The 25,695-nt window shown below is 48.1% G+C and overlaps 2 protein-coding genes across 3 annotated transcripts in view; both read left to right on the forward strand.

Moving 5' to 3' along the window:
* The window catches only part of TNKS2 (tankyrase 2), a 299,288-nt gene that overhangs the window by 168,291 nt on the left and 105,302 nt on the right, over positions 1-25,695 (forward strand). The window lies entirely within an intron of this gene.
* TBC1D12 (TBC1 domain family member 12) overlaps positions 1-25,695 on the forward strand; it is a 95,224-nt gene that overhangs the window by 42,299 nt on the left and 27,230 nt on the right. Inside the window, exon 3 of one of the 2 annotated variants that reach the window (XM_074959060.1) lies at positions 1,625-1,681. The exons of the other annotated variant lie outside the window; for it this stretch is intronic. Within the exon in view, the coding sequence (XP_074815161.1) occupies positions 1,625-1,681 (57 nt within the window). The remainder of the gene's footprint in view (positions 1-1,624; positions 1,682-25,695) is intronic. 2 annotated transcript variants of the gene reach the window in all.

The following is a 25,695-nucleotide window of genomic DNA, read 5'->3' on the forward strand; positions in this document are numbered from 1 at the left end:
TCTCCGTCTCATCACATGAGAACAAATGTGTAATTCAGTGAAATTAAAAGGTGGGAAATTAAAAATGAATGGAAGGAAATATTTTCACACATACTGCCACAGGAGGTCACTGAGGTCAAGAATTGAAGATTTGAAAAGGGACTGGATATTTATATGGACACACAAGGTTATAAAGAATATCCAGTTACATTTGGAAGGAATATGTTAACAGCCTTGAAGCATGAGGTTTAGTCAGTCTAAGAGTCAGAGATTATCTCATATCTGTCTATTGTAGGGTTTTTGCTTTTTTTCTCTGAATTATCAGGTACTGGAGTAGATGGACACTGGATCTTACCTAGTATGGCAATTCCTGCGTTCCTATAAATCTCTATAAAAACATCTTTCGAGGGGGCGGTAGAAACAGTAATGCAAACGCCTGAGTTTGCAGTATGTTAACAATTAACATGATCATTGAGCACTTATTCTGAACTTAACTTTTAAGTTCAAGGACTGAAGAGTTAAGGTTTTGGATTTGGCAATGTATCTAAAATGTTTTATGTGAAAAATGTTGTGAAGATGGGTATTTTGGGATAGAAATTACCCTTATTTGCTATCTGTTTAGTGTCTGCTTTTTAGAGATTTGTGGTTAGATTTTTTTTTTCTTAATATCTAGGTTTATTTTGATAGAGTTGTAGCTGAAACTTGTATTACTCAGTGTAAGTAACAATTGAGTCCTTCCCCCCCGCATTGCCAGCAATCTGGATTTGAATTAATTCATAGCCTCATCATAGGCCATCAGAGCCTAAGTCTGTCATTCAGGTGACATGCTCGTTCTCTGTGAAAGGTACTTTTCTTGAACATTATGGATTTTACTGATGCTAATTCCAAAGAGGTAGATCTTGTTCTGATGTATGGACAGACTGATGCCATAGTGTCAAAAAGGGGAAAAAATGTGATACAGGAAGTTTTTTAATGTCTTTTCAAACTTAAGTTAGCTTGATTGTTAGCTACAGTTAATTACTAACATTTCTATAGAGAAACTCTCTTTTTAGAGTGGTACCAGTTAGCTCAGCTCTTGAATACTACTTAATCGTCATTTTTGTCGATCTCCTCTTAATCTTTTGTCTCCACGCTGTCTTTTACAATATGAGGCACAAAATTGGTGTGACATTGTACATGTGTGTTTCTGCTTCATGAGAGACTAATAGTTTAGCACTAATGGAGGGAGTGTTTATAATTGTGGAACAGACTATCTGCACCCTTGGCCACAGAGTTTACGCAATGAAGTGCTTGAGGTTTTGGTCCCAGAAAAGAAGAAACGTAAAAACTGGGCTGGAGTGAAAGAGGAGGATGAAAGGAGAAGGAAGACCTGTCTCAGAATGAAAGCTCTATGACCCCCCATTGCAACACATACAAAATGTGAGTCTTTAACAAGTGAGACCTCACATCTGTGCTACACCCTGGTATATCTGGGAAAGGTAAGGCAAGCCCATGTTAGGACAGATAGCATCTTTGCCTCAAAGTAAAAAGTACTTTAGGAATAGAGAAAGCTGTGGAAAAATGAGTTTTAACATGCATATTGCAATATTTGAATGACTTTTTTTACAACTTTTTACTAAGGCTTTACTTCTGTTTTTCTCATTAGGATGACAGTTCTGGCAGTGTTACATCAGTATCTACTCTCAATCTGTTAAACACAGGGGTATGGAATTTAATATATTCTTTCTAGTCACATTCTGTGCCATGCATGGGATTGTTTAGCAATCATTAAAGTAGAATGAACATCACATTTTCATGGTAGCATGAGTAGTTATGGCACTAAATCATCCAGTCATTAGGTACCATTAGCAACAAGTAAATTTCACGCTTATTGACCTCACTAATGTAATTTAAGAATTGATGTAAAATTGCCACTGCTTTTTTACTAACGTACCAGTTAATTTGGATTTAAATAGCAGAAGGTATATAGTAGGTTATAGTCCAAATGAAGAGTTTCAACAGTACAGTGTTTTGCTATGGGTTTGGTTTCACCTGCCAGGAAGCGAAGTGGAAAATAGAGTTATGGTGTCTCAAAAAAAATTCTCTGGCTGCCATCTTTGATTGCATAATTTTTTGTTTGTATGCTTCCTGCAAGCATCTTTGGTCCAGCTGTTCCTGATGCAATGGCTGCCTGTCAAGGTATCTGAACTCCATAAGAAGCTTTGACAGGATTTAATCCTTGATTTTTGGAGCCCTCAAATCATACAAGGGCAGAAATTCTTCCTGGGGGAATTGTCCTTCCCACCCTGACTTCTCTCAAACCAATTTTAGATAAATGAGTGCCCTAGGTTCTGATTTTTGCATGCATTTTCCCCGCTTTAGTGGCGTTTCTTCTCCAGGCTAGTCTCCTCTCTTGTGATGCCAGTTTTGGTTGATGAGGATCTAAAGTACACCAGCTTGAAGATGCATCAGGATCCAGACTGCCCCTCACATGGAGCAAGAGTCCATTCTGGACTCCTGCCACATTGGGGGTCAAAGTTCTAAAGTCTCAGCCTGAGGAGACTTTTTTTCAAAAGACCCTCCCAATAATTAAAGCACAAGAACCCCTTAAGTTCCATTTTCAACATAGCTTCCTTTGAATGAGAGAGTGTAGACTAGAGGCCTCATGATCCTGTCCCATGGCAAATTAATATGCAATCTCTCCAAGACATAATATTCTCTGTCCTTAGGATGAATGACAATGTTAACTTGCCCATATAAAATCCACTTTGTTTCACTGACTGGATGGTTTCTCCACTGGATTCCACTGAGAGGAAGGTATGGCAGTCACCTTTGGAATACCACACACTTGGGCCTTCGTATCTTTTGCTCTACAACTGAATGTAGTATCTTCCTTAAGTTTCTTCTCCTCTTCAAACACCATCTCAAGGCACAATCTTTTTTTATAGATTCTGCCTGGCTCACCATCTACTTTTATGTAAAGCAACCTCTGATGCCCGCCATTTTTGCCACAGATCTAGAGGCTTTGCCATCTTCTTCCCTACCCCCACACACAATTTATGCTTCTGGGTGTTACCACCTTTTTGGGGTGGACTGATTGGTTATCATTTGAGCCACTTTAGATATCTACATAAGGGAGTTGGTGATAAACAGTGTGTTCCCCCTGCCCCCCTCATTCTTCAGGTTTCCCAGCTGCCACTTGTCCTTTTTGATCTCAGATTCCCATACTTTGGTCACAGAAGTCCTCTGCAAGAGAACCATCATGTTATCTTTCCCAGAAGAATTATCTCAGTGTTTTCTACACTCCTCTTCTGATTGACATATGCACCATGGGACTTTCACCCCTTCCTACATCTTTGCTGTCTCAGATGGTTCCACAAACAAACTTTGTATAGAGAGTCCGAGATCTACTATTCAAGCTGTTCAGTGGACTTCAGGGAATTCCTCCATGTTTTCATGGCTGTTGGTCTACTTGCGTTATCCTCACTTTGCCCTTGGGGATTTTTCTTTGCAATATAGTATCTGCTCTTTGGAGTCTAGTTAGTCCATAGTGACTTTATCTTGTCAGTTCTGTTTTCAAGCTTGTGCTGAGATACTGACTACAAGTGTATCCCACCTAAAAGACCTCTTCATCTGCACTAAACTGGGTTCTCCAAGACAGGGTTCTAATTTACAAAGCCCACAATAGGTCCTTAATCAACCAAGGGAAAGTCTCTCACCTATCTTCCTCCCAGGAATTACATCACTTGTGCATGGGTTGCCAAAGCTTTCCTTTCTCATGACACACTTCTCACACTTTAATCCTCCCAGGCTTAAGGTGTTTCCACGTATTTCACCCAGTCAGCATGACTTTGCCTATCTTGGGAGGTTTTGTGGCCTATATGAACTTGCTCCTATCGGCAGTAGTACATTACTACTGAGGAAATTCTGCACCACTGCGTGTCCCCTTGAAGATTCTCTTTGCTTCCTGCATCACCACTTTCTGTGGGGAAGCAAAGAGAAGCTGCATCAGTGCTCACTCACTCCTCCCCGGCAACACGGGTGTGTCAGTTTTGGGCAGCTGGGGAAAAGAGGTAAGTCACTGCATAGGGGGTGGGGGTATAGGTCTGGGGCCAGTCTGGCTGCCCAGAGATGTTAGTCCTGGGCAGGAGGAGGTGGATGGAGACTGAGTTCTCCCTCCCCCATCTCCTGCACGCAGTCGCTGGGTCTGGGTCAGATCAATCCCCCAAACCTCCCCTGACTGCAGGAAGCTCTGTACCATGGGGAGGTGGGTTGGCTGGGGGGAGAGGAGGGTCTGGGTGCGGGGGGGGGGGTGGGAGGGAGGTTGGGTGCGGGGGTCCATATGCGCGGGGGTTGAGCAGCTCCCCCTACAGTGACCCCTCCCCCACTTCCTGGCCCTGTTGCTCCTCAGCCATGGGGAAAAGGGGTCACTGTAGGGGGAGCTTCTCCCCCTGTCTGCCCAACCCCTGTGCATCTGGATGACACCCCCCCCCATCCCAAGCATCACCACCGCCTGTAACCTCCCGCACCCAGAACCCACCCCACTGAGCCTCACCCCATGCATCAGGAGCCCCCCAGTACACAGGCCCCCCCCATTAAGACCCTCATCCCATTGAGTCCCAACCAGCTGCACCCTGACCCCAACCCTACCAAGCTCCACTACCCCAGCGCCCACATCCCCAGATGAGCCCCCCCCCCATCCCAGCCCTCCCTGCTGAGCTCTAACCACCTTCACTTGGATTCCCCTGCAGAGTCCCATTTCCCCTGCACTCACAACCTCCCAATGAGCCCCTCCACCCACCCTCTACTAAGATGCCTGTACCTGGGTTGTGCCACACAGAAAGAACCCTGGTACTCTTGAAGAAATTATACCCCCAAAATAAAAAAAATTAAAATTCTGCAAACTTCTGCATATTTTATTTGTCAAAATAACAGAATATAATTACACCATTTTCAATTATTTGCTGACCAGTGTTTTTAAATAATTTTGATAATTTATTTCAAAAAACTTGTAGCAAATAATTGAAAATGGTGTGATTATATTGTGTTATTTTGACAAATAAAATATGCAGAAGTTTGCAGGGATTTTAAAATGTGTGCAGAGTTTTTAATTTTTTGGTGCAGAATTCCCTCAAGAATAGAAAATGCATGTCCCTTTCAGTCCCTTCCTTTCTTGTGATCAGATGGAAATTGCTCTTCTCTTGGGAAGAGCCCTGGCCTGATGGGAACACCATCCCCATTGTATAGTGTGTCTACCTCATTTACCTCCTCACAGCCTTACTTGCATAACTTCAGATACATGTCTCCTGGGCTGGGGAGGAGCCTACTTCGGGTTCACGCACTTTTTGCACCCTAGAAAAGTAGAAGTTGAGCTTTAATGTACTCAAGCTTTTGGCTATCTGCTTTGTTCTTCTGACCTGGGAGCCAGTGTTTCTCAACACATTTTCTGGTTCAGTAAAACACATCTAGGGCCAAAGAATATAGGCCATAGTTACAGGAAGCAGGACTCTGTCCTGAGAAGCAGTGACTCTGAAAAAGATTAGGGAGTAGTAATGGATAATCATTTGAACATGAGCTCCCTGTGCAATGCTGTGGCCAAAAGGGCTAGTGCAATCCTCGGATGTATAAATAGGGGAATCTTGAGTAGCAGCTGAGAGGTTATTTTACCTCTGTCTTTGGCACTGGTGCAACCGCTGCTGGAATGCTGTGTCCAGTTCTGGTGCCCATAGTTCAAGATGGGTATTGATAAATTGGAGATGCTTCAGAGAAAAGCCATGAGCATGATTAAAGGATGAAAAAACATGGTTTATAGTGAGAGACTCGGGGCTCTCAATCTGTTTAGCTTAATGAGGAGGTTAAGGAGTGACTTGATTACATATATAAGTATCAGCATGGGGAACAAATATTTAATAATGGGCTCTTCAGTCTAGCAGAAAAAGCTGAGCCAATGACTGGAAGTTGAAGCTAGACAAATTCAGACTGGAAATAAACTACATTTTTAACCATGAAGTCAATTAATCATTGGAACAGCTTACCAAGGGTTGTGGTGGATTCTCCATCATTGGCCATTTTTTAAATCAAGAGTTGATGTTTTTCTAAAAGATATATTACTCTAGGAATAATTTGGGGAAGTTCTCTGGCCTGTTATGCAGGAGGTCAGACTTAAAGATGACAGTGGTCTTAAGTTCCCTCTAAGCTGCGCGGCTGCCCAGCACCCTATCAAGGGCCATGCAGGCACTCAAGGCTGAGGCGGGGAGAAATGCTCTCCCTCAGCCCCAGAGCTGCTGTGGTGAGAGAAGGCTGGGGGGAGTTCTCTCTCCTCGCCGTGGCCCTGGGGCAGCCTGCACGCCCAGCCAGAGTTCTCACCTCCCCATACCTCAATCCTCTGCCCCAGCCCTGAGCCCTCTCCCACATTCCAAACCCCTTGGGCCCACCCCTGCCCCACATCACCTCCATCTTGGTGCACATAACAAAATTGATTCTGCACATGGGAAAAAGTAGAGGGAACATTGCAGTGGTTTCTTCTGGCCTTGGAATCTATTAATCCATATGGGAAAGCAGCAGTGGTGCTGAAACATTTTTGGTAGTGGGGGTGCTGAAAGCCAGCCCCCTTACCCTTGTCCATGCCCCCCCACCCGCAGAGCTGAGTCTGAGAGCAGTGCTGCGTCTCCAGGAGCGGGGGACTCAGGGCTAAGGGGGCGGAGGCTGTGGCCACAGTTGGGGGCGGTCGTGGGGCCAGGAGCAGAGCCATGGGCAGGGGCTGGCAGCCAGGACCCCACATGCAGGGCCAGGAGCAGAACCTAAGGAATGGAGGCCTGGGAGCGTGGACAGGCGTGGGGCCCAAGGGGTGGAAGCCTGGGAGCGAGGGGTGTGTGTGTGTATGTGTGTGTGCAGGGTTGCCTCGCATAAAACTTGGGGGTGCTGCAGCACTCCCTGCATCTCTACTTCCCATGCCTGTGGAAGGTAGTTCAACTGCAAGCTCTCCAGATCTAGAGAGGAAGGTCTGGATGCCTTTCTCTATGCATCAGGCTTTTGCCCCATTTTGTTGTAATACTCGTTCTTGAAACTAGATTTATTTGATCACTATCAGTTAATGTTGACCAAGCCCATCATGTCCTTTTTTTTTTTTTTTGGGTCCATTTCAGTTTAAGTATTTTGAAATGCTAAAATGTTTTCAATCCCAAGTATGGATAAGCTAATTGAAACTTTATATAAAACTTTGAAACAGCCCAATATCGTCATTCTAACTGGCTTAATTTGCTTGATTAGCATTGTTCAACTTAGTTATATAGTAAATATTTTGTAATATGAGACTAAATCTGTACAGATATAGCGATGCTCTTTGTATGGTAAGTTGGAAAAGTTTTCAGTGAGCAGTATCTTTGAAAGCCTAGTTCAGGGGTGGGCAAACTTTTTGGCCTGAAGGCCACATCAGGGCGTGAAACTGTATGGAGAGCTGGGTAGGGAAGGCTATGCCTCCCCAAACAGCCTGGCCCGCACTCCCTATCAACCCCCTCCCACTTCCCGCCCCCTCCCCGGGACCTCACCCCCTATCCAATCTCCCTTTCCCCCTGTCACGGAGTGTGGGGGAGTCCAGGCCCTGCACCCCTCTTCCTGGGATTCACTGAGACTCTCAGCCAGCCAGTAAAACAGAAGGTTTATTGGACAACAGGAACACAGTCCAAAACAGAGCTTGTGGGTACACCCAGGACCCCTCAGTGAAGTCCTTCTGGGGGAGCAGGGAGCTTAGACCCCAGCCCTGGGGTTCCCTGTGTTCCTCCACCCAGCCCCAAACTGAAACTAAACCCACCGAGCAGGTTCCCTGCTGCAGCCTCCGTCCACATTCCTGGGCAGAGGTGTTACCTCCCCCTCCCCCTCCTGGCTCAGGTGACAGGCTCTCAGGTCTCCCATCCCCAGGGCACATTCCCAGGTCAACACTCCCCCCTCCCTGCTGCGTCACATCGTCACATCTCTCCCCCCTTCGAGACTGAACGGAGCGGGGTCACTGTGACCAGTGACCTGGGGAAGTTCGGGGCCCCCTCTCCGGGACAGCGCATCCGCTATCAGGTTGGCACTTCCCTTCACGTGGACCACGTCCATGTCGTAATCCTGCAGGAGCAGGCTCCACCTCAGGAGCTTGGCGTTGGCTCCTTTCATCTGGTGCAGCCAGGTCAGGGGAGAGTGGTCGGTGTAGACGGTGAAGTGTCGCCCGAAGAGATAGGGCTCTAGTTTCTTGAGGGCCCACACCATGGCCAGGCACTCCTTCTCGATGGCCGCATAGTGTTGCTCCCGGGGTAGCAACTTCTTGCTCAGGTACACGATGGGGTGTCTCTCCCCCTTTTCATCCTCCTGCATTAACACCGCCCCCAGTCCCGTGTCAGAGGCGTCGGTGAACACCACAAAGGGCTTGTCAAAGTCTGGGTTTGCTAGAACTGGGCCACTGACCAGAGCCTCCTTCAGCGCCCGGAAAGCCTCCTGGCACTGCTCGGTCCAGACCACCTTGTCTGGCTTCCCCTTCTTGCATAGCTCAGTGATGGGGGTGGCTATGGCGCTAAAGTGGGGCACAAATCTTCGGTAGTATCCTGCCATCCCAATAAAGGCTTGGACCTGCTTTTTGGTGTGGGGAGCGGGCCAGTCTCTGATCACCTCCACCTTGGCCGGTTCCGGCTTTAGGCGGCCGCTCCCCACCCGATGGCCCAGGTAAGATACTTCAGCCATCCCCACCTTGCACTTCTCCGCTTTGACAGTCAGCCCAGCCCCCTGGAGTCGGTCCAGCACTTGTCTAACCTGGGACACGTGGTCCTCCCAGGTCTGGCTAAAGACACAGATGTCGTCAATATACGCCACGGCAAAACTCTCCATCCCCCTCAGGAGCTGGTCCACCAGGCGCTGGAAGGTGGCCGGCGCTCCCTTGAGGCCGAAAGGCAGGGTCAGAAACTCATAGAGCCCCAGAGGGGTGATAAAGGCCGATTTCAGCCGGGCATCTGCATCCAGCGGCACTTGCCAGTAGCCCTTTGTAAGGTCCATGGTGGTAAGGTACCGAGCTCCTCCCAGCTTGTCTAGGAGCTCGTCCGGCCTGGGCATGGGGTAGGCATCCGATACAGTGATGGCATTGAGCTTCCGATAGTCCACACAGAACCGGACTGACCCATCCTTTTTGGGGACCAGCACCACCGGCGAGGCCCAAGGGCTGGCCGATGGCTGGATCACCCCCAAAGCCAGCATGTCCCGGACCTCTCTTTCCAGGTCCTGAGCAGTTTTCCCTGTGACTCGGAAGGGGGAGCATCTTATCGGCGGGTGCGACCCTGTCTGCACCCGGTGGACAGTCAGATTAGTGCGTCCAGGCTGGTTGGAAAACAGCTGTCGGTACGGAGGCAGCACCCCCCTGACCTCAGCTTGCTGGGCAGGGGTGAGCTGATCCGAGAGGGGGATTGTTTCCAGGGGGGAACCAGCTCTGGTCCCAGGGAATAGATCTACTAAAGGGTCATCTCCCTGCTCCTCCCACTGACCACACACAGCTAACACCACATTCCCCCTGGCATAATATGGCTTCATCATATTCACATGGTACACCCGGCGGTGGTGGGCCCGGTTCGACAGCTCCACCACATAGTTTACCTCATTGAGCTGCTTGACGACCTTGAACGGGCCCTCCCAGGCGGCCTGTAGTTTGTTCTTTCTCACGGGGATGAGAACCATCACCTGATCCCCGGTGGCGTAGGCACGGGCCCGCGCCGTGCGGTCATACCAGACCTTCTGCTTCCTCTGGGCTCTGGCCAGATTCTCCCTGGCCAGGCCCATGAGTTCAGCCAGTCTCTCTCGGAAGGTCAGGACATACTCCACCACTGACTCTCCATCGGGAGTGGCCTTCCCCTCCCACTCGTCTCTCATCAGGTCCAGGGGGCCCCTCACCCTCCTTCCATATAACAGTTCGAAAGGCGAAAATCCGGTAGACTCCTGGGGCACCTCCCTGTACGCGAACAGCAGGTGAGGTAAGTACTTGTCCCAATCCTGCGGGTGCTGGTTCATAAAGGTTTTCAGCATCATCTTTAGCGTCCCGTTAAACCTCTCCACCAGCCCATTGGACTGGGGGTGATACGCTGAGGCCCAGTCATGCCGGACCCCACATTTCTCCCACAAGCACCGGAGCAGGGCCGACATGAAGTTGGAGCCTTGGTCTGTCAAGACTTCCCTGGGGAACCCCACTCGGCTGAAAATGGTCAGGAGCGCATCTGCCACGGTGTCTGCTTCAATGGAAGCTAAGGGCACTGCCTCGGGGTAGCGGGTGGCGAAATCTACCACTACCAGAATGTATTTCTTCCCCGACTGGGTCGTCTTGCTGAGAGGCCCCACGATGTCCATGGCCACCTTCTGGAAAGGCTCCTCTATGATGGGCAAAGGTCTCAACGCCGCTTTCCCCTTGTCCCGGGCCTTCCCCACCCTCTGACAGGGGTCACAGGATCGGCAATACTGCCGGACGGTGGTAAAGACCCCGGGCCAGTAAAAGTTCTGTAGCAACCTCTGCCGGGTGCGCCGGATTCCCTGGTGCCCTGCGAGGGGGATGTCATGGGCCAGGGACAGGAGCTTGCGGCGGTATTTCTGGGGGACCACCAGCTGCCTCCTGATCCCACAGGACTCCCCTTCCCCTGGGGGAGCCCATTCTCGGTACAGGAACCCCTTCTCCCACAGGAACCTCTCCTGGCAGCCTCTCCTCATGGTCCGTCCCTCACTGAGGTCGGCCAGGTCCCTGAGCTTCTGCAAGGAGGGATCTTTCCTCAACTCGGCCTGGAACTCAGCGGCTGGGGAAGGGATGGGGCCCGGTTCCCCCTCCGTGGCCAGGTCTGAGGCCGCAGCCTCTCTGAGCCGTGCCCCTCGGCGCTCCCTCCCCACCCGAGTAGGGTCTCGCGCCTCCAGTGTGGTACCCTCCCCAGGGTCAGGTCGCAGTGCCCCTCGCCGGCTCTGGCTACGGGTCACAACCAGGGCGGTCTGGGGGTCGCTTGGCCAGTCCTCTAGGTCTCCCCCCATCAAAACTTCAGTGGGCAAATGGTGGTGTACCCCCACATCCTTGGGGCCCTCCTTGGTCCCCCATTTCAGGTGTACCCTTGCCACGGGCACCCTAAATGGGGTCCCGCCCACCCCCGTCAGGGTCAGGTAGGTGTTGGGCACCACCCGATCTGGGGCCACCACCTCGGGCCGGGCCAGCGTCACCTCCGCGCCCGTATCCCAGTATCCATTGACCTTCCTCCCATCCACCTCCAGGGGAACAAGGCACTCTCTCCGGAGGGACAGCCCCGCACCCACCCTGTAAACCGAGCACCCTGAGTCCAGAGCCTCCAGCCCTCTGGCGGGGCTGGCTGGGGGTACTCTTCCATCCTGAGCAGGTGGCAAACTGGTAGCCCCCCTTTCCTGGGTCGCCTGCCCCTCGTCCAGCTGAGTCCCTACCCAGTTAACCCTGGGTAGGTTGGGTCTGCTCAGTTTGTCCCTGAGCCCGGGGCACTGGGCCCGTACGTGGCCTCTCTGGCCACAGTGATAGCAGCTCAGGTCACGTTGGTCCCCTCGAACGGGTCGGAGGGGCCCGACACCAGGCGTTCCCCTTTGGAGGGGGTTCTCCCTATTTCCCCGCTGGGAGGCCCCATGGTGACTCTCTCTCTGCATCGGGGGGGGCCTGTTCTTTTGGGACTCCTCCCGGCTACCCCCTGACCGACTGTTCACAAACTCGTCGGCCAGCTGCCCTGCATGCTGGGGGTTCGCGAGCTTTTTGTCCACCAGCCACAGCCTCAGGTCGGAAGGGCACTGTTCATACAGGTGCTCCAGTACAAACAGGTCAAGCAGGTCCTCTTTAGTTTGGGCCCCCGCTGTCCACTTGCGGGCATATCCCTGCATCCTGTTGACCAGTTGTAGGTAGGTGACCTCAGGCGTTTTACGCTGACTCCGGAACCTTCTCCGGTACATCTCGGGGGTCAGCCCAAACTCACGGAGCAGGGCCTGTTTGAACAGTTCATAGTCCCCCGCCTCTGCCCCTGTCATCCGGCTGTAGACCTCCACGGCTTTGGGGTCCAGTAAGGGGGTGAGGAACTGGAGCCTGTCTGCAGGGTCAACCCTGTGCAGCTCGCAGGCATTCTCAAAGGCCGTCAGGAAGCTATCTATGTCCTCCCCCTCCTTCCGCTGGGCCAGGAAGCACTTATCAAAGCTCCTTGCAGTCTTGGGTCCCCCCTCACTCACCGCAGCCGGGGCCCCACTGCTCCTCAGCCTGGCCAGCTCCAGTTCATGCTGTCTTTGTTTCTCCTTCTCCTGCTGCTCATGTTGACGTTCCCTCTCCTTCTCCTGACGCTCCCTCTCCTTCTCCTCCTGCTCATGCTGACGTTCCCTCTCCTTCTCCTGACGCTCCCTCTCCTTCTCCTGACGCTCCCTCTCCTTCTCCTGACGCTCCCTCTCCTTCTCCTCCTGCTCATGTTGACGTTGTTTCTCCTCATGTTGACGTTGTTTTTCATGATCCTCCAGCTCCCTCATTTTCCTCTCCCTCTCCCATTCCAGCCGCATCCGCTCCAGGGATGGGGAGCTCCGCTGGGAGGATCCCCTGCTGGCTGCTGGGGTCAGGGGGCCCTCGGTATTCGTTGGGCTTCCCACAACCCCTCCCCCAGGCATAGGTAGGAAGGGTCTCGGGGTGTCCTGGGCAGCAGTCTGACCCCTCCCAGCCTGGTCAGGCCCCAGGGCCCACGCTGCGTCCGCCGGGCGGCTTCCCTCAGGGACAGGGATCGGGTCATCCAAGCGATCCCTCTCCTCCAGCTGGGCAATCAGCTGTTCCTTGGTGGACCTCCCGACGCGCAGCCCCCTCTGCCTGCACAGCTCCACCAGGTCGCTCTTAAGGCGTTTAGCGTACATCTCCCGGCTGGCCACTCGCAGGCCGGGCAGCTGTCCACGGTTTCCAGGAAAAGCCCCTAGTGTGCCAGTCCTTCTTGAGGTCACCACCTCTTTGCCAGGGTCGAGCTGCAGACTCCTCCGCCCCTGGGACCGCTCGCTGCAATCCCCCGGGGGACCCTGTTACTGCAAAAGTCCTTCTCTCTGGTCACACACTCCCAGGGGTTAACCGCCCCCTGAAACCGTCTCTCTCTGAATCTTCAGCACGCCTGGTCCCCGTCAATCCCCCTTCGTTTTACTGTTCCCCAGTCACTTACTGCAGGAAGCGCCGTTCACGGGGTGCAGTAGATCCCACCGCTACCACCAGTTGTCACGGAGTGTGGGGGAGTCCAGGCCCTGCACCCCTCTTCCTGGGATTCACTGAGACTCTCAGCCAGCCAGTAAAACAGAAGGTTTATTGGACAACAGGAACACAGTCCAAAACAGAGCTTGTGGGTACACCCAGGACCCCTCAGTGAAGTCCTTCTGGGGGAGCAGGGAGCTTAGACCCCAGCCCTGGGGTTCCCTGTGTTCCTCCACCCAGCCCCAAACTGAAACTAAACCCACCGAGCAGGTTCCCTGCTGCAGCCTCCGTCCACATTCCTGGGCAGAGGTGTTACCTCCCCCTCCCCCTCCTGGCTCAGGTGACAGGCTCTCAGGTCTCCCATCCCCAGGGCACATTCCCAGGTCAACACTCCCCCCTCCCTGCTGCGTCACATCGTCACACCCCCTTATTGCCCCCCCACTGCCTATCCAACCCCCCGAACCTCTGCCCCATCCAACTGCTCTCTGTCCCCTGACTGCCTCCCAGGACCCCCTTCCCCTTATCCAGCGCCTCGCCTTACCATGCCACGCAGAGCAGCAGGAGCTCGCAGCCCTCCCACCCAGACCGAGCCAGCTGCGCTACCTGTGTGGCAGTTGGGGAGGGGAGCTCAAGGGCCGGGCAGGACAGTTCCGCGGATGTGGCCTGTAGTCTGTAGTTTGCCCACCTCTGGTCTAGTTGGTGTGCTATTTGAAGACCACTTATTTTATTTTAATGTAAGTCTTCTTTAATTTTTTTGCGTGGTGCTATTTATATCATTACCACCCATAACTCTGCACTGACACACACAAGAGTTCGATGTAAATTTTTTTATGTCCTTTTACAGTTTTATTAAAACTGAGTGGAATCCTGTTTATACAGTTAAAGTTGATAGATAAAGATAGCAGCAAGAGTGGGTCTATTAAAGCTTTACATAGTCTGAAAGATAGAATGCTACCTAACTGCTAAGCGCTTGTCAATAGGCTTGCCTTTCAATTTCAGTCTCTCTCACATATCTATTAGATAAGTTTTACCATTACTGTAAATTCCAATCTCTTTTTCTCTGGAATAGGCATTATACAAAGTAATGTTTTTTTAAAAACTCATATAGGAAAATCTATTCCTGAACAGTTCTATTTTAAAAAAAAATTAGTTCTTGTCTCACATTCTTGTGGTGACTGTATCTTTGAAAGTGCTGTGAAGTGTGGAATTCTTTCCAATTGGGTCTCCAATCAGCCTTAAACTTTTTGTTAAACGAAGACCCTAAAAGAACTATGTGAACTCATTAGACAATTCTCTACCCTATATGAATTAGTGTAGAGCCCTATCTGTTGATTTTAATAAGAGCATCGGGTATAGTGAGTTTGCCAGTATCCGCTGTGCCCCAGAAAAGAAGTCCAATTGAGGACTAATGATATAAAAATCAGAGGTATTTAGTTCAAAATGACAGGAGTGAACCTAGAGAAAAGAGTGTTAAGGGCTCACTGTGTTACATAGCAAGCTTTTTGGATTGTGTAGAGCTGTGCTATTGCGTCAGTTACAACAGGGGGTGAAAGTGACTTGATCTGCTATAATCTTATCTGGGAGTTACCCTAGGGTAAAGCTCATGACCACTTCTCACCCAGCCTTATGGCTACATCTAAAGATGCAGTCTGTCAGATGGAATCGCTCTCTGGCTTCAGAGTTAGCTTCCCCACACAGTTAGGAACTACCCTTCCCCTGAAGTTTAATCATAGGATTACCATAGTATAGTGATTATAAAAAGATAAACCTTACCATAAAAGTCTATCTTCTAACAGTTTAAATTTTGAGGTAATACCTGTAGGAGTGCTAGACCACACAGTTCTAATCCTCGGTCACTCAGATAATTTAGCCACTAAAATACTATTTTGTATTAATTTAGTATTATAGGTAAAACTACTGACAGCTTTTCTTGGACTCAAGCTAGAACAAACTTTATGGCAGGGGTGGCCAACCTGAGCATGAGAAGGAGCCATAATTTACCAATGTACCAAAGAGCCACAGTAATACATCAGCAGCCCCTCCATCAGCTCTTCCCCGACCCCGCTCCCAGCGCCTCCCACACACGGGCAGCCCCGCTGATCAGCACCTCCCCGTCCCTCCCCGCACCTCCCAGTCAGCTGTTCCGTGGCATGCAGGAGGCTCTGGGTAGAGGGGAGAGGAGCGAGGGCACTGCAGGCTCAAGGGAGGGGATGGGGGTGGGGGTGGGAAGGGGTGGAGTGGGGGCAGAGCCAGGGGTTAGGCAGTGAGCACCCCCTGGCACATTGGAAAGTTGGTGTCTGTAGCTCCAGCCCCGGAGTTGGTGCCTGTACAAGGAGCTGCATATTAACTTCTGAACTGCATGTGGCTCCGGAGCCACAGGTTGGCTACCCCTGCTTTATGGCAACAAGATGCGTGTCACTGTTTTCAATGAAAATTGGTGAATTAGACAGCTGTTTTAGCAGCATAATGACTGTCCGTTTCCAATATTATGGATCTAAGTTTGGATTTTGATATTGAATTAATCTTTAAATTCTGATAATGAGATCTAACACAATTTCATAACTCTTCCAAGAACTTGCAGACATTTATAGGTTCTCTAAACTCTCTGGCACCACTGAAGACCAAACATTTGTTTATTTTGTAAAATTTCTCTTAAACTGTAGTATTAAGACTACCTCTTCTTATTCATGGAGAAAGAGGGGTGGATGGGACTTAGGCAGGGTCCCTATCACTTCAGAGGCTTTCTTTTGTTACAACTACTCTCCCATCTTTCTGCTGCTAAGAGTGAATGGGCCAGCAACACTGGGTCAGGTAAACTTCTATCTTGTGGAATAAAAGGGAAAATAGCATCTTGTTCAGACTCTGTCTGCTGGTGTTCACCTGCCTACTTATATTTTAACATATATTTCACTTTTATTTAGGTGGACATGTGATGTGGAATTTTTGGAGATGAAATAGTTTGGAATTTTCACCCCTCTCTTATTATGGATTTGTCAGAATTCTGACAATCTCCCTGAAGATAATTGCCCTTTTTCTCTCCCCCAAATATTAGTAAACGTGCTTACATCCATCCCTCTCCACTGTTGGCGCACAGGGCGGAAACATATCGTTCATTCCTCAGCCGTTACCTGCTGCAGTTTCCATCTGCTCTATGGTGTTGAGATTGACTGTGCTGCCCTCGCTGCTAAAGGTGATCCTTAAGGCTTCTTTTGGGCACCTGCATTTCCTGATACCAGTTGGTGTTCACTTGATAGCTTTATATGGGAGTCTCTGTATTGGCATCTGGAGTATATGCCCTAAATATGTCCAGTGCTTTCGTCAAATTCTGATGGAAACGAGCTGCTGGTTAGTGATTTTCTTGAATCTCTTCTTTGGTAATGAAGTTTTTCTAAACAATGCCCAGAATCTTTCGTAGGCGCTTATTTTCTAAGGCTTCCTTTTTTCCTAATGATTTGGTAGATCTCCAGCTCTCGCAGCTGTATAGTAACACTGAAATTACGTTTGAATTGAAAATTCTCACTTTTATTCCGGCCATACATCTTTGGTTTCTATATTCTGATTAGTAAATATTCTGGATGTCTTTCCTTTTCTTGGTGTCACTGCCTTCGTTTTCAGTTGGCCAATATGGTGCTGCCCAGATCAGTGAACGGCTCAAATTTATTGGTGTTTTGTTTTTTTTGGCCTTCTAAGGTGATGTTACTGCTTGATGTGTGGGTTTCAAGGATGTTTGTTTTAGCATAACTAATTTTGAGCCCCGCTTGGCATATGCTTTTTTGGGGGGGGGGCAGGTTGTCACTTTGGGGGCTGGGGGGATCGTTCAGTAGCACAATATCATCTTCAAAGTCTAAGTCTTCTAGGCATTTTCCGTCTGTCCATCCTATACCAATATTTGTGTAGTTAATGCACTTCATTATGCAGTCTGTGCCAATGTCAAACAGTGGAGATAAAATGCAGCCCTGTTTTATGCCAGTGTCTGCGTTGAACCATTATGTTGTCCAGTGGTTCACTTCTACAAAGCACCTCATATCTCTGTACACGGCCCTGATGATGTTGACTGCTTTAGGATTGAAGAATATTCCTCAATACTATGTCAGAGCAGGTTGTCAAAATGCCTTTTGAAAATTAATGAAATTGATAATGAGGAAAGGTTGCTATTCTATACATTCTTTTATAATGGTCCTTAGTGTGAATATCTGATCTATACAATCTCTTGTACCTGAATCCAGTCTGTTCTTCTCCAAGCTTTGCCTCCTCTGCTCCTTTCATCTTGTTTAGCATCACACATCAGAAGGCTTTTCCTGACCAGAGAAAGTAGTGTAACTCCTCTAGTTTTTCGTAAGATCACCCTTTTGGAGTATTTTGACAATGGTTCCATGTTTCTGGCCAGGAGGGGTCTTTTTCCTCAAACTTCACTAAACTGCTCTTCCATTTTTAAAGTGTTTTCTTACTGCCAGCATCAAACTTTCTAGGGCTCTGGCTTCCAGAGACTGGCTTTCACCAGGAACTTTCATGCATTATGAGGAGTTGGCAGTGTTCTCTACTCAGCAGGCATTTGTACCGGAATGGTAGCTTCGTTCAATTTCTGTAACCAGTGAGGGTTTTTTTATGAGGCTAGATGGCTAGCTTTGCACTCAACCTTCCCCCTTAATTCAGGCTTGGTACAGGCAGCCCCATCAAAGTCCAGCAGGCATGGCTATTAAAAGATAAGTGTAATTTTTTTTAAAACAATGAGCTTTTGATTCTGCAACAGATTCAGTAGAGGAAAGAAAATAAACTCCTTTTTGTCCTTCAAAGTGGCTAGTACATCAAGTATTTAATAAAAATTCTATCACCTGTAATAGTATTTTACCTATTCAAAGGTTTGCACGAATGTTAATTAAAAGTTAACATTAAAGCCTGTTGTCCAGCCCCCCATGACCACCAACATCTGACCAAGGGAAATTTTGCTGTCCACTAGACAGGCTACTGTGCTGCACTTCAAATTTCTGGGTGCATTGGTTTGCTGCAGTTCTCCATGTAGCTGCTGTTAAATAAGTTATAACCCAGTCTGCACTTGGAGGAAAGAAACTGTACATATAGACTTTTCTAAGGCACAAATCACTGTTGTGTCTAAACACTTCAAGCATTAATAAATTTGTCCCTGAAATAGTACTTTGTAGGGGGGAAGTAGATGAGGAACAGAAAGCAAGGAGAAATTAAATAGCGTGTGCTGGTTGCACAAGAAGTCTGCGGCGATAGGAACAGAAACTGAGTTCCAGCACATGAAGACTATAATATACTGCAGGAGAAAAAAAATCTGTCTTTTGTTAAGAGCCCTCAGAGTTTGCCGTTCTATCAATTTGTGCAAGCTCTATATGCCCTTTAAGGCTAACCCAAGCTAAGCAGCTTGGGGTTCCCTTACTTAAGGTTAGAAATATTGACTTCTCCAAATTCCAAGTAGCATAGTTATACAGTTGCTTTTGGTCAGACATTTGTATTCCCTTCCCCTAGAGCAGCGGTTCTCAAGCAGGGATCCGTGTACTCCGGGGAGGGCGGTCAAGCCCTTTCGGGGGGATGTGGGACCCTGCGGCTGGAACCCAGAGCCTGAGTCTTGGTGCCGCCTGAGCCTTGGTGCCCTCCCTGCTGTAGGGCTGAAGGCCCGAGTGCTGGTTGCTCCCCATTCCTGCAGTGGCAGAGCGGTCCTGAGGGCAGCTCCTCACACCACTTCCTCCTCTCTCTGCCCCCTTTTGCCAGGTCAGAGGCGGGAAGCTGGAATCAGGCAGTGTGGGCAGCTGTTGCTCCAGCTGGTGCCATGGAGCAGGCAGCCACATCGTTCCATTTCCTGCTGCTGGTGCCCAGGTTGTGGCTGCTCCTCAGCTCAAGCAGCTGGTAAGAGCTGCCTAGGCAGGGGGACCCAGCTCTGTGCCCAGAAGAGCCATTGGGGAGCAGTTACCACAGGCGAGCCCTTCTGACGCACAGTCCCTAACTACTCCCTCTCTGTACCTGAGCTGCTACCCCCCTGCCTGCACCCTGAGCTACCTCCCTGCCTGCACACAGCCCCTAGTGACTCCCTGTCTTCACCCTGAGATTCTTTTCTTTCTCTCTCTCACACACACTCACACACCCTTCCATGCAGAGCTGGCCCAAGCCCTGCTGGCCCTTACCTCCCCAAAATAGAAGTCAAAGTATGCTTATGCCTGAGGGCCGAACCCCGGCCTGAAGCCCCGAGTCTTCCCCCCTCCCTTGCTGGGCCCTGGAGTCTTTATAGCATGTTGAGGTGGGCCTCAGAAAGAAAAAGGTTGAGAACCCCTGCCCTAGAGTTCAAACTGATGGTACAAATGTCCACGCCCGTCTCCTCTTCGGGCGGGGGGGGGGGGAAGGTGGAGGGAGTAGCAATCAGCAAAGTTTTTTTGTCCTTTGTTTCACAATGGCTCATTTGGTTTCAGTGGGCCTTCTTGTATGCAGGACCAGCACTTCCCTCTGGTGTGGCCATATTAGTCCATATTTTTGCATTCTCTTTTCTCTCTCTTCCCCCCCCCCCCCCGCCCCTCCCGTTAGACTTCTAGATCCTACACAGGTTTCAAACATCCATAGGGCCATTCTGCAATCATTCTTCAAATCGGTCTCAATTCCCCTTCCTCCTGGGATTAGGATGACTGCTTGCTAATCACCAAGAGTGGAATCTGTGTGGATGGTCACTTGAAGAACAAATAACTTACTGTATGGTAAGTAACTGTAGTTCTTAAAGATGTGTTGTCCACATGGATTCCACTTCCGTCCCTCCCTCCGGCTCCGCTGGTAGGAGTCCTCGTATTGAGTGAGGGAAGTGCGCTTAGGTGGTAGCTGCCATGTTCTTTTTATCCCCCCTCCCCTGCTAACTGAAGCAAGAGGGTTAGCAAGGTGCAGTTGTGGCCCAGTGGACACAGCTTTTCAAAAGAATCCCATGTTCATATAATTTGTGCCAACAGTGAAATCAGTGTGGACCACCCATCTTGAAGTCACTATTGAGCAAGTAACTATTACTTACTTTTTACTGTCCTGCCAAGTATCAGTTGGTGTTTTGAATAATAAAGGATTTTGCAGACAAACTTTTAAACTGGTACCATTGTTGGATATAAGATGTTGATCCCACTTGGACCTGTATAATTCTAGATCAAGCCCTGCAGTTCAGACGTGAAGCTTGCAATACATTTACTAGCAGTTTAGTTGCTTAGGCACAGGAGCATCAACTCTTAAAGTCCTGACAATTGTAGTGCATAGTGTAAATGGAGAAAATGGTCACTGATATCCACAGTTTCTAGAAACGTTATGAACTAGTAGGTTTCATGCATGCTCAATGCAATTCCTTGGATCTCATGATAAAATATTTTATTTTTACAGAAACATGAAGGTTCTTATGCAGGAATCTTCTTCCATAGGAAGGTTCTTGTACAGTAAACTATTATGTTAAAACTTTCCTCAAGGCTGAAATCTGATCCAACTACAATAGAGTATCTTAACTTGGAAGCTATTCTGGTCTCAGTTTTGAATCTCTCTAATGCTTTGTGGTATCCCACTGAGTTTGTACAATTAAATTTTTTTCTGCTGGCAACTATTCTTAGAAGTGTGCTTATTTCCATAAGATTAGGAGTCCGATAACCAACTTCAGCCATTGCTGCTGTCCATGAAAAATCCTTCTGAAGAATCTTCTTTCTTACATTTCTCTGTATGGCTTAGTAGGCTTGTTTCTTGTGATAGGGAGTGGCAACAGTTGAATTATGCCAGAAAAGTTGGGATGAAAAATCTGTAGTCCATCCCTCCTGATTTTTGGTTTGCTGCACTTCTTAATTAGCTTTGCTCAACTGATTATTATTGCACACTTCTGTTTTTTGTGAGAGAATGTACCAAGAATGAATCAGGAAATACCCAAACTGTGCACCCTCTTCAGGCCTCATCTCTTCTCAGGTCTGAACTATCAGTGAAGCTGGTGTATGACTTCTATCAGGACCCTAAACGTAAAGGAATTCAAGCAATTCTGATGCTCCCTTTCTTTTTCAACCTGCTAGACCTTCATGTCTAGTATTGTGGTCAGATGGGGCCTTACCACTGTCCTTTCTACCGGATTGTTTCACTAATGCTTTAGCTAAGGCCTTCTGAACTAGGACACAAGATGGTGCAACCTTATGCCTCTCAGAGAAGCAATCTAGCTTCCTTGACCAAGGATATTTCAGATACCTTTTCCCTCGTCTCCCGTGTTGTCCCCGCCCTCCAAAAAAAATAAATAAATAAAAAGCTCTTGGCTCACATTCTGAAGCCTGAAGGTGGTGGTGGTTTTGATAATGAACATAAGCAAGGCCTGGGGTGCCCCACGACAAGTATGACCTAAATTTAAAGTTATCAGACTAATGGGGGGGCACACACATTCAAGAAAATCATGTGCTTGGGACTTTTAACTATAACTGTTGTTGTTGTTGTTATTTTTTGGCTTTAGTTGACCACTTTAGGAGTAGGAAAACTATCAATGTTTTTTTTCCAATCATTATATCTTTCCTGTATCTTAAGAGTTTGGAAACATTGTCTTTGTAAAACTAGAACATTTCATATAATTTAATTGGTACCTCTGTCTTTTAATCACACAAATCAAAGCTAAGAACTTAATTGTTGTCTGAGATGCGGGATGATTTAATCTATTTTCTTTTTGTTGAGTAACTACTATTTTTATCATGCAACTCAGACCAACTATGGATACTCTTTGAGTGAATCCATGAAAAATAGTTCTTCCCTGGATTTCAGTGTGTCATTTAAAAACTTCATAGAATATCAGAGTTGGAAGGGACCTCTGGAGGTCATCTAGTCCAACCCCCTGCCCAGAGCAGGACCAATCCCCAACTAAATCATCCCAGCCAGGGCTTTGTCAAGCCTGACCTTAAAAACTTCTAAGGAAGGGGATTCCACCACCTCCCTAGGTAACGCATTCCAGTGTTTCACCACCCTCCTAGTGAAAAAGTTTTTCCTAATATCCAACCTAAATCTCCCCCACTGCAACTTGAGACCATTACTCCTTGTCCTGTCATCTGCTATCACTGAGAATAGTCTAGATCCATCCTCTTTGGATCCACCTTTCAGGTAGTTAAAAGCAGCTATCAAATCCCCCCTCATTCTTCTCTTCTGTAGACTAAACAATCCCAGTTCCCTCAGCCTCTCCTCATAAGTCATGTGTTCCAGATCCCTAATCATTTTTGTTGCCCTTCGCTGGACTCTCTCCAATTTCTCCACATCCCTCTTGCAGTGTGGGGCCCAAAACTGGACACAGTACTCCAGATGAGGCCTCACCAATGTTGAATAGAGGGGAACGATCACGTCTCTCAATCTGCTGGCAATGCCCCTACTTATAATCCCAAAATGCCATTGGCCTTCATGGCAACAACGGCACACTGTTGACTCATATCCAGCTTCTCATCCACTGTCACCCCTAGGTCCTTCTCTGCAGAACTGCTGCCTAGCCATTTGGTCCCTAGTCTGTAGCGGTGCATTGGATTCTTCCGTCCTAAGTGCAGGACTCTGCACTTGTCCTTGTTGAACCTCATCAGATTTCTTTTGGCCCAATCCTCCAATTTGTCTAGGTCCCTCTGTATCCTATCCCTACCCTCCAGCGTATCTACCACTCCTCCCAGTTTAGTGTCATCTGCAAACTTGCTGAGGGTGCAGTCCACACCATCCTCCAGATCATTAATGGAGATATTGAACAAAACTGGCCCCAGGACCGACCCTTGGGGCACTCCGCTAGATAACGGCTGCCAACTAGATATGGAGCCATTTATCACTACCTGTTGAGCCCGACAATCTAGCCAACTTTCTGCCCACCTTGTAGTGCATCCATCTTGCCCATACTTCTTTAACTTGCTGACAAGAATACTGTGGGAGACTGTGTCAAAAGCTTTGCTAAAGTCAAGGAACAACACGTCCACTGCTTTCCCTTCATCCACAGAACCAGTTATCTCATCATAAAAGGCAATTAGATTAGTCAGGCATGACTTTCCCTTGGTGAATCCATGCTGACTGTTCCTGATCACTTTCCTCTCGTCTAAGTGCTTCAGAACTTCTTGAACTGCTAACTGAAAGTGAGTAACTGGAATGCTTCAGGAACTGGAAAAAGGCCCTTTGGCCAACCAATATGCCTGCTACAGTATCTAAGCTATTGGAGTCCTACTGGGCTTCTTTATTCACGTAGCCATTTATTTGCTTCCTTCTTCAGAAACAAAATTGCATCCTTTCTCTAAGATATGGGTCTTCGAGACCTCAGACCATTTGTTTCAAACAGAGGAGAGTACTTATTACTGTTGCTCCATTGACATTTTGGGTTAGTTTTATACATTTTTAAAGTCCAGACTTCTGGCAGTTGACAACTTAATCTATTATTTCTATAAGTTTAAAGACAACGTAATAACGGAGATCTGTATCCAGGAATTTGTAGCCGAGACTGTGAACATAGAACTTTATCTCAAACTATTTTATTTTTTTAAAACCCATCTAACTGGGCTATTATAAAATATCATTCTGGGAAGTGTGGGTAGGGCATTCTTTAAGGTAGCTGGAGTTCTAGATGAAGGAATTGAAGAATCAAGCCTATTATATTTCATCTACAAGTACTGGTCCCTGTATGCATTCCATGTGGGTACGCATGTGATCCATGTGCCCATAGCTGGAGAGTTTTGAAACCTGTGTCTGTTGGTCTGCACCCCTTGCTCTCCTTGAGCCTCCAACTGAGAAAATAAAGGGTGGAGCAGACGGACTCTCTTGTTCCTTCTCATCACTGTATGGCTCAGGTTGGAACCTCCAGCGCCAAGAACTTTTTGTCATCTTTATATGTTTGTTTGTAAATACATATTTGTGAAAAGTATTTACCAGATAAAACTCTAAAATCCTAGTTTTGCTTTTTATAGTCCGCTACCCCACCGTAGGTACTAGATATGCTCAGGACTCCAGGCTTCAAGATTTTGAGCTTCTTGCCTGCACTACTTCTCAGTCAACAGTGACCATCAACGCTGCCTGCACTGCCTTGGGGAATTCTGCGTTGTGGCAAGGTGCAGTATGTGCTGCTTGTTCCCCAGTTTTACCCATGAAAGGTAAAAACTTCTCCTTGAGCACCTGATGGGATCCTCTCCAATACGAGGCTTGACTCATCAAGGAGTACCCCTCCTATCATGAGGTCTGACTACAGATCCCTCACTGGTGTCTTGTTGGGAAGGCTGGGAGCATTCTCATAAACATGAGAATAGATTCTCTTCCAAATCCACATAGAAGTCGGCTACAACCCTGCCTAAATTGAAAGTCTTCAGGCTCAGTCCAAGAGAACTTAGAACATCTCAGGGGCATGACAAGAGAGGCTACAAATCCAGGGCTTCGTTGGTACTGGATTGCGATCTGTCGACAACAGTGCCTCTGGTACCATCCAACCAAACTCTGGGATCTGACTGTACCAGTTAGAAGCAACCACTGAGTCTCAGCTACTGACTGTACCAACTTCATCTTGCACAACTTTGGCACAGACTGTAATTACTGTGGCTCCATCAGTTTGAGCAGACAGGATCCCTTATGCTGTGGGGAGAGCTGAATCTTATCCACCTGAGGACATTTTTACTTTTACAAATTCTCAGTCTCCTCGATCAGGTCCTTCTCTCATGAAGGAGGTCCTGATTCCACCAGGAGATTGCAACTGATGGGAGGAGTCCCATTCCATTCTCTGCTTCTGATTTTTCTCTAGCAGGACTGTTGGTACTGTCATCTGCTTTTTCTTCCTTAGGAGATCCATAATCATCTGATGAACTGATGTTTCGTTCTCTTAGGCGTACCTTTCTGGATAAGGGACCGGAACCAGTTTGGGACCAACTTGTACCTCAACATCCATCTTGCAGTGTTTGTTACCCCATGCTATGGGGACACTGCAACTTGCGTTTGACCCATCTTATTGGCCAGACTGGGGACCTTCGGACCTGTACCATCCCATAAGCTTGGTTCAGTCTTCTAGGAAGTCTAAACAACCTCCCCTCCCTAACGAGAGGTCAATTAGAGCTTCCTCCTGAACCCATTGAAGATGATTATGTGCCAGATCCAGCAATTCCTCTGATATTGACAAGATTGTCCTCTTCTCTAGATGAAGCAGTGACTCTAATGTCTCCATATCCCCCAGTGACAATAAGAAGTTCCAGGATCTGTTATGTCAAATTGCAGGGGAGTTACAGATTTCTCTTGAGGAAGTTCAGGATCCTCAATGTAAGCGATCAGACCTCCTTCAGTCTTCCAGAAGAAGAGCACTTCCTATTAATGAAGTCGTCATGGAGTCAACAAGAGCAGTCTAGCATACCTCAGCCACTGGCACTGTCTCCCATCCATAAAAGGGCAGAATAATGTTTTGTCCCAGCCAAAGGGTAGAATTTTTCTTTTCTCATCCTTCTCCTAATTCTTAGGTGGTTCAGGCTGCCACAGAGAGATCAAGATAGCAACACATTAGATCTACTCCAGTTGACAAAGAAGGCAAGCAACTCTGTTAGGAAGGAGTTGGGTTTTTTTTACCAGTC

The sequence above is a fragment of the Natator depressus genome, chromosome 7 (genome assembly GCF_965152275.1).
Source record: "Natator depressus isolate rNatDep1 chromosome 7, rNatDep2.hap1, whole genome shotgun sequence".
Taxonomy (NCBI): Eukaryota; Metazoa; Chordata; order Testudines; family Cheloniidae; genus Natator; species Natator depressus.